Source organism: Styela clava, chromosome 12 (assembly GCF_964204865.1).
Source record: "Styela clava chromosome 12, kaStyClav1.hap1.2, whole genome shotgun sequence".
In the NCBI taxonomy this organism is placed as follows: domain Eukaryota; kingdom Metazoa; phylum Chordata; class Ascidiacea; order Stolidobranchia; family Styelidae; genus Styela; species Styela clava.
Window position 1 is genome coordinate 13,664,244 of NC_135261.1, and position 8,559 is coordinate 13,672,802.

General features: G+C 32.4%; 1 protein-coding gene across 1 annotated transcript; it reads left to right on the forward strand.

Annotated features, from left to right (window-relative positions):
- The first annotated feature begins 288 nt into the window (after positions 1 to 288).
- On the forward strand, positions 289 to 7,797 carry LOC120329896 (uncharacterized). The gene is made up of 9 exons (XM_039396687.2): positions 289 to 448; positions 2,157 to 2,282; positions 2,438 to 2,567; positions 2,868 to 2,996; positions 3,370 to 3,497; positions 3,934 to 4,067; positions 6,154 to 6,246; positions 6,404 to 6,530; positions 6,892 to 7,797. Exons 1-9 carry the CDS (start codon positions 333 to 335, stop codon positions 7,049 to 7,051), a joined length of 1,143 nt encoding a protein of 380 aa, XP_039252621.2. The 5' UTR covers positions 289 to 332; the 3' UTR covers positions 7,052 to 7,797.
- The last annotated feature ends 762 nt before the right edge of the window (positions 7,798 to 8,559 follow it).

The window sequence follows — 8,559 nt, forward strand, 5'->3', positions numbered from 1 at the left end:
GCAAAAAGTTCAATGTATTACTTTCTATTCTTTTTACTTTATTTTTTTTAAATAAAATCTCTTTTTCGTAACTTTCCACCTTCAGTCCTGCAAATACTTATTTTACGAATTTTTGTATAGGATTTTAGGAGTGTTTTTTTGTAGCAGTAGTAACTGTCACGAACTGTTTAATATTGAAGTATTCTAGCTTGTGCACTAAAGAAATAACAATCAGATCTGCATATACTAATTTTTTCACGGGGTCTGCTTACAGGTTTAATGTTGCATATATTGCTCCATTAAGTGCTAATTTATTCTTATCGTGGTTTAGTTAAATCAAATATAAGGTTGAAATGGCAAGCGGCAACAACTTCAGTGAATTCGATCAATTTAACGTAACACAAATTGGCCAAAATGTTAGCAACGATGGAAATAATGTTACATCTCCGCCGCCTAGTCCACTTCCTCAGTGAGTATTTATTTATAATGATAATGCATTAACCCAAATTAAAATAGGATAAGATTTTTTTTTGTCCAGAACGAGGGAATAGCCTATAAACGACTTAATCATATAACGAACTTCGTCCTCTTGTATGGGTACCATACAGTATTTGGTATGGGAATAATTAACTAGATATTTGTTGCGAATGTATTGACTTTAAGGCGTAACCGATCGGCGGTTATGTGATCCACCATATGACGGCACAGAGTCCAACAGTTCTCTTCGCCATTTTTATTCAACTATATTCGAAAATAGGAACCATTGGAATAAATTTCTGTACCATGTTTCCATCGCAGACTCAAGAATTGCTCAACCAAAGGAGTTTGAATGACAAAATTATAACTACATGCGTGTTCTTTCTTGCGTTAACTAATAAAAAAAACATTGATTGATTACTTGAATAATATCTAAGCAAAATAAACGTTAATTTCAAAATAATAATCTGATCCAGCAGACTAAACTAAATGCAATATTTTGTAAAAATTAATGTGTTTATTCAATTCATCAGGCTGAATAAGATTCAGGATATGTTTTTCACAGTAATGTCGCTATACAAAAAATCGATCAGTTACTAAATATAAGCCTTTTTTTCAGTTATCAAGTATAACTCTAGATCAGGGTTCGGCAACCCACGGCCCGCGGGCTAGAAAAATAATCCAGCCCGCGACGCTTCAACGAATTATAGCGACAAAACGGCGGTTTTGACGATGAATTAATTTCATAATCTACGCTCGATTATTGTGAGACATGTGTAGATTAAAATGATAATATAACCTAACAATTTAGTGAACAGCTACTCATTTAACGAGTCTACAATTTAATTAGACAAATGACAACACGCAGAAAATGTGATGACAAGTGCAGAAGGTTCAATGGCGCAAAGAATATTCGAATAGAACTTTTTGAGATGCCATAAAGAAATAAAATACATATTCTATTCAAGAGATGTATCATTGCTTGATTTTTATAAAAGTATCTTCTTGAAGGAAATCTCTATCAAAATTTGACAAACCATGCGAAAAAATTTACATCGATGTTTATGTTTGCGATTATTTTCGACAATGAAAATTACAAAGAGCAAACTGAGAACTCGGATAATGATTCCCATTTAGAAAATGTTCTAATCTTGGTTTCATCCAGTGTGCCACATCATGTCAAAAAGCTATCAAGCGCGATGAAACAACAATTATCACATTGAATGTCATTTGTAAATTTTTTCTTTTAGTAAGACGACTGAGTTGAGTTCAAAAATTGGCGCAGTCTTTGCGCGCTGTTTAAAATCTAAATTTTCAACTTCTGATTTGTGTGAAAATATTGTGATTCATCGGCCATCCGTTACGTTTTTAACTTTCTAAATATATGTGCGGCCCGCCAAGACCCGCAACCCTTAATTCTGGCCCGCGAGCGACAGAAGGTTGCCGACCCCTGCTCTATAGATGGTGGATTATAATTTTTTCATTTGATCAAATATCATAAATTGGCTGAATATATAGCTCACATCTTGTTTTAATATGTGTAACCTCATTAGATATACTGGAAATATCTTTTTAAACGCCCATTGTGAACCACAAGTAAAATGCCCATAGCAAATTATCAAACCTTTTACTAAATACACTATTGTAATACAATTAAATATTACTACTATAAATCTTACAAATATCTGGTAAATTTTTAGGGAGCCGTTTTTTACACAATTAGAAGTTGCTGTTTTTGGAAGCATCATTTGCATAATGTCCATCATTGGAATAATATTGAACACCATCACGTTCTTTGCAATCTTATTCGATGCAAAACTGAAAAAGTAAGTGAGAAGAACTAATATCTATTTTTCTTCTACATCTTTATATTTTTTTTTATCCTTTTATCCCCCCTCTCCCTTAAATTTCGATCTGTATTATTTATTAAATTTTTTGATTATATTCTCTCTCATTGCGTATTTTTAATAATATTTTCCAGTTCAGTTTTCAACGTTTTTATATCGAGTTTGTGCGTTTCTGACTTTTTCTCATCAATCAGCAATCCGTTGACATTTTTTGCATTGATGGAAACTCAAACAGATTATTTATTTTCAGACATTGTGTGTAAGGTAAGTCTCATTTACTTTGTGTAAATGTTACTTAAATGTATATACATTTAAGTTATGAGGTCAAATTGAAGTTAGGTATATCACAAAAACATTATACGCTACAGTTTTGCATGGTTGAAACTTTAACAAAAATTAAAAAATAAATGAATTGTTTAGCATTATAAAATATTCATTACTATGTGGAAGCAATACCGAATTACACCATATTATTGTTACTATATCTTGTCTCAGCAATATGTAAATTCCTATAACATGTTTTTTTTCACGGGGCTAATGAAAGCTTGATTTTATATTTCACAGTTGCATACCGCTACTGATATATGGACGACCATATGTACCATTCAGCATATTCTTGTATTTTCACTCCTTCGTCTTGTTGCTGTTTCGTATCCTCATCATATTAAACGTATCAGTGTTTTGATGGCCAAAGTAAGTTACTTAATTATAATGTTACTCGCTAGAGCTGCGTTGTTTTGTATACATATTATTCTATTATTGATTCATTTACAGTTTAATCATGGTTGAAGCGACCTGCATCAAACATAAAAGTCTCCAATGTAATTTTCTTGAAAATTTATTAGATGCTTGAAATCCATGACTTAAATTAAGTACTACTAAATTAATTTGAAATAAAAACCTAACCTCATATATGTTAAAGCACAAAAAAACATATTACATAGTACGCATAGGGTAAGATAATGTTGTTTTAAAAATAGAAAACCAATTATTTATGTTATTAATTAGCTTCGGTAGATGATAATCAGCACCTCTGCGTTCTTTATCCAGATGTATTTATTTTCAGATCGGAGTTGCTGTCATATGGTTGGAAACTTTTGGAGTGTCTTTTGTACCCTACTTTCTCTTTATGGGAGTATTCAAAGGTTCCTCACTTGATCCTAACGTTATGTCGTGCAGGGCTGACGGACAGACGTGAGTGTTGCACATCCAATGCATTTTTTTTTTCTTTTGAATTTTCTGTTGTTACAAAGATTCAATTTATCAGAGGTTGAAAGTTATAAGTTTACTCTTTTTGATATGCTCAGTTAAACTTTGATTTTTTTTAAATTTTGAATCAATTTTGTTACTAGGTAAGTCAGTTTTTGTGTCCATTGCTGGCATTTATAGTGAATCGAACGAACAGTGTACATGTGTAAAAAGTTATAGAAATGATACAATGCTTATTTGTGACGGAAGGTGTGCGGCTTTAATTTTTGACTACAGTACTACACCCTATCTTCTACAGCCTTAATCGCGTTGTTTTTGTCAGGATTAATCAATTTAATCGGTTGAATCCTATGTAATCTAGTCCAACTCGTCAAATTATAACATATATATAATTAATTAATAATAATCCTTTTGATTTCAGAATAATAGCCTTCTCACAATACATAAAATATTCATATCCAATCATATTCTATGCACCTATAATTTTGGTGGTTATATGTTCCATTGCTTTAATATATCTCATGATACAAAGGAAATTATCCAAAGAAGCACTAGGTAAGGATTAGATCTAACGTCACTTGTTTCTTTATTAATAGTCAGTTTATCGTGCAGAGGCGCGTTGCATGTATTTGAAACTTGCTGTCGCGCTTCTTTTATTCTGTTGACAATTTTTCGTTTTTCGTATATTGTATATATGGATTCAGCACATATCAACATTTCTCTAAGTCAACGATGTACGAATTTCTCCAAAGGGAGAAATTTTGTCGTTCTCATGGAGGTTCTTTGTTTTCCATTCGTCGTAATATCATTTATATTCTTTCCTTCTTTAATATGATTATTATACTTGTTTATGCAAACATTATAAACTATATAAAACCGTGCAAAAGAATATGAATTGCGCGTGCTACTAGCTAAAGAACTATTGAAGATTGAACATTGAAGAGTAGTTATTATGCATAGTAGGGAAGGAATAAAAAGTTCGGAAATAGGCGAAGAGGGAATTGTACAAAAAAGTCTGGGGATTACTGGTTTCGAATTTAAACGTTGATAAGATTTTTTATATAATTGAACATTATATTTATACTTGAACTAGTTTGTGAAATCATTGTCAAAACAACTTTGCCTAAATGCTCGGTCATGATGTAGACCAGGGGTGGGCAACTTCTCTAGTCGGCGGGCCAGATGTGAGAGAATGAAGTCCTCGGCGGGCCGGATTATAACAAAAAATACTTCGGTATCCAATCTTTGTTAAACTCTCGACACTCTCTGTCAATTTTACGTTTCTTGGGATATTTCATAGTTAATAAAACCTAGAATTAATATAAAATCTAATTTCTCAAATATATTTATATTTGGAATCTGAATATAAATATAACTGATAACAGTAGTGAGGAATGTTTACAACGCTCCCTGCGTTTGTTTAACAAGTGTGCTAACGCAATTGACCTTCCTCCGAGCATCGACTTCCCTGTTTACTTCGTGACATTGGCCAATCAGCAAGATGCAAAAAGTGACGTACCAATGCTCTCTTTTCGCATCCGCTCAGACACTTTTTTCACTCAGACAGATTTTCAGGCGTGGTCGTAAACATTACCTCGATTTTGCGTTTTTGAAACTCGTATTCGTTAGTTTTCAGTTGTGTTTCGGAAATTCAAATATAAATCAGATAATTCAATGATTACTCTGACTTCCTGAAGTTTTAATTTAATTGCAGTAATAAAAAAATAGTGTAGAAATAACTGTGACAGACTAGGCCAAAATTCTTTACCGGTAGGCCTACTTTAAAAAAAAACATATTGTTGTATGCGATGAATCATTTTCAAACACATACCCCATTATACAAGTGCCAACTCGCGAAATCACTCTTAAAATAAGCCTCGACAATTTTGCAATGGTAAAGTATGAGAAGACTTTTTCGGGGGTCAAAGGTCGGGGATTGTTGCATTGTTTGTTCACTAAGACAATTGTTTATTTCCCCAGCTCGCACTGACAGTGCGGTGAGAGTAGAGCGATCGGCAATTTTCAGGAATGATGCGTCGGACCACATTACAGAGTGTGGTTGGATACAGTCGGCGGGCCGTCAAAATTCCGTCGCGGGCTGGGCCCGGCCCGCGGGCCGTATGTTGCCCACCCCTGATGTAGACGTATCATTTTTAGGATTTATTGAGGTTTGTTGGATGACCATTCAGGCGATCATAATCATGCATTACTCCAAATATTAGGTAATTGAAAGTCAGAAAGACTGAGTAAAAAACGACTTTTTTCCGTAGAATGCTGTTACTCGAATACACAAAAAAGGTTGACAATTGATTTCTTCAGAGCTGAAATATTTTCCGATTAATATCATATAACTGATTCATGAAATTAATATGTGGTTTCGATTAATGCTTTTGGGGTCAATGGTCACAATGGGTCTTCAATGGTTGAGAAGTGACGTAATTACTGAAAGACGATAGTCTGAAATGGTAGCGTCGGCTTGTTATTCCTTATTGACCCTTAAAATGCCAATACGTTTGGTGCATCAGCAAATCGAATTAAGAAGCTAATATCCATAAAAATAATTTTTAAACAAAAACATCAGAATAATTGAATAAAATATATTTAGTAACCAAATTAATGTAATTAATATTATTATTTTCAGGAAATGGCAGGAAGACAAAAGATGAAAATTTTGCCATTCTTCAGCTATCTTTAATTTTGCTTTCTTTCCTGATTGGATATATTCCGGATGTTGGTGAGTATTTGTGTGACCTTTTTAACAGGCCATTTAGTTGGTTTTTTCTTGACTTTTCGTATTTCGTTCACATAACCCGCGTTTGATTCCTTTCCCCAAAATGTCCTCATCTTATTTTTCTTTTGGTTTTATTTTTATTTTTTGTTTCAATATCTAGCTCGCCGACTATTCAACACGAATAACTCACTAAAATCCAAGTCGGATTTGTTGATTTATATTATACCGATATTCATTTTGCGATTTTCGGAATGTCTGAATCCAGTATTCTACAATATATCTTCCAGGCAAGTTTTATTCCATTTTAATTCAAAAAACTTTTTAATCATATTGCTTTTTTACAAAAATGATCAATTCGTTATAAAAAACTGCCATCTCGAAAAACCATATTTATTTAGGTTATTTATACGCCAAAGTAATGTGGTCAATTCAGGAGTCCCTTATTTATATTACTTTTACCGTTTATGTTGAATAATCAAGTAATAATAAAAGTATATTATGCAATTCAAGAGTCTTGCTACACACTAACACAAATGTATTTCTGTAACGTTTTGCCTGAACGAAGTCATACTTTCTCAGACAAGCGGTTCACAACAATCAACTCATAATAATAAAAGTAATGTTTCTTTTTTTTCATACTTTTTGCAGCTCAATTAGAAATGCATCTGTAGACTTACTCAAAAAATTGTTTTGTTGCTGGAAACGAGATTCGAGACCTTTGCAGGAATCGGAACAAAATCGAAGAAGGTTGCCTGGTAGTCAAGAAACAAAATTTAGTGAGCAAAGCACAAGAAAAACCAATGCATAAAATTTTGTGATACACTAGTATTATTGATCAAACAATAAGAAACACATGGAGAACATTGACTGTAAAAAATTGTAAATTTACCTTCTGTAAAATATTTGTTACAATCGTTTTTCATAACAAATTTTTACTCTTGTCTCTCAGTCAAATGCCCAAAAAATGCAATTTGAGTTCGGTATGTGGCTCAATGCATATGAAGATGAAGACAATCCACTCACGTGAATAATAGTTTATATGTAATTTATTTTTTCCAAACTTTCTTCAAAAGGAAACAACATAGTTTCTAGTTGTCGCTGTTTCTTCATTCAATTCTATTGCGATGTTTTGTTGTTGTTATGATTATATAGCAATTTGCTTTTTTAATGATCTAGATATTTATATTCATAGTAAAAGTTATTGTCAAAAAAGCTCTTTAATTTAAATAAGTTGCACACGTTATGTAAAAGCTTTATAATGGTTTTGGTTGCTTTCATAAAATGTATTCGTTTTGTAATTTAAAATTCTGTTTTACAAGTTTTGTAAAAGTTTGCCGTTAAAAATGTTATTTCAGTCGAATATAGTTTTACTGAAATGAGAAATATAGTCACTGTATAACACATACCCAGACTAACACAGACTATCAGAATGGTAGCAAAGAGAATGAACACTAAAGACTAAAATCAAATTTAATGATAAAAGATAGATAAGTTTATCTGAACTATTGTTTATTATAATATTTAGTGTGATTTCCTATAATTTAAAAATAATCTGACGTGCTGAAGAAAAGTTCTGTTGTGTAAGAAATGATTCGAGATTGGGAGAGGTCGTAGCAAGGTTCGTTGGAAGTAAACATACGCCAATACTTCAGAAACTTGCGCAGAAATAAATTAATAATAAATTTGCAATACAAAAAGTTGATACGATTATATTTCAAATATGTATTGTCAAATTGTACTCATTCTGATTTATGTAAAATTCTACTCTCTGGGAATCGAAATATCTTCTACTCCTTTTCCGATTACCAATAACTGTGAAGATCCGTGAAATCTAAGTAAAAATTGATTTTTTGTTTTCAAGTAAATCGTAATTAAACTGTATAAAACGCTTAACATGGACGAAGCCATTATGGATCACCTTGTCCTAGAAGCATCATATCCTTCTTTGATTCCTGCAGAAAAGTCAGCAGTCAAGTTGAATTTCTCAAAAGCTCTCAAAAAGAAAGCAGCAAATTTTGCATGATAGACATCTTTCATCCTATCTAGATAAGTTTTCGCTTAAGTTAGATCGCTAAATCGATGACGTTCTTAGCAACCAAGAATTTTGATATATTATATATTTAGAAGAGAAGAAGAATGTTTAAAGCTGAGCGCTCTGAATTTGTGCAGTTGCTAACATAATACATGCGGCATGAATAATTTTTTTTTTCATTCGTGCCTTTTCTCGTTTGTCTCTAGAATCTAGAGATCTAGATTATACTACTCTGAGGCGATCTACCCGTAACCCAATTGTTTAGTACATATGCGTTCAGTAAT

Excerpts from the sequence above, each read along its gene's own strand:
- LOC120329896 (XM_039396687.2), top strand. The coding sequence starts at position 333 with ATGGCAAGCGGCAACAACTTCAGTGAATTCGATCAATTTAACGTAACA. Across the intron at positions 449-2,156 it reads CCGCCTAGTCCACTTCCTCA|GGAGCCGTTTTTTACACAAT; the intron begins GTGAGTATTTAT and ends GTAAATTTTTAG. Across the intron at positions 6,247-6,403 it reads TGGATATATTCCGGATGTTG|CTCGCCGACTATTCAACACG; the intron begins GTGAGTATTTGT and ends TTCAATATCTAG.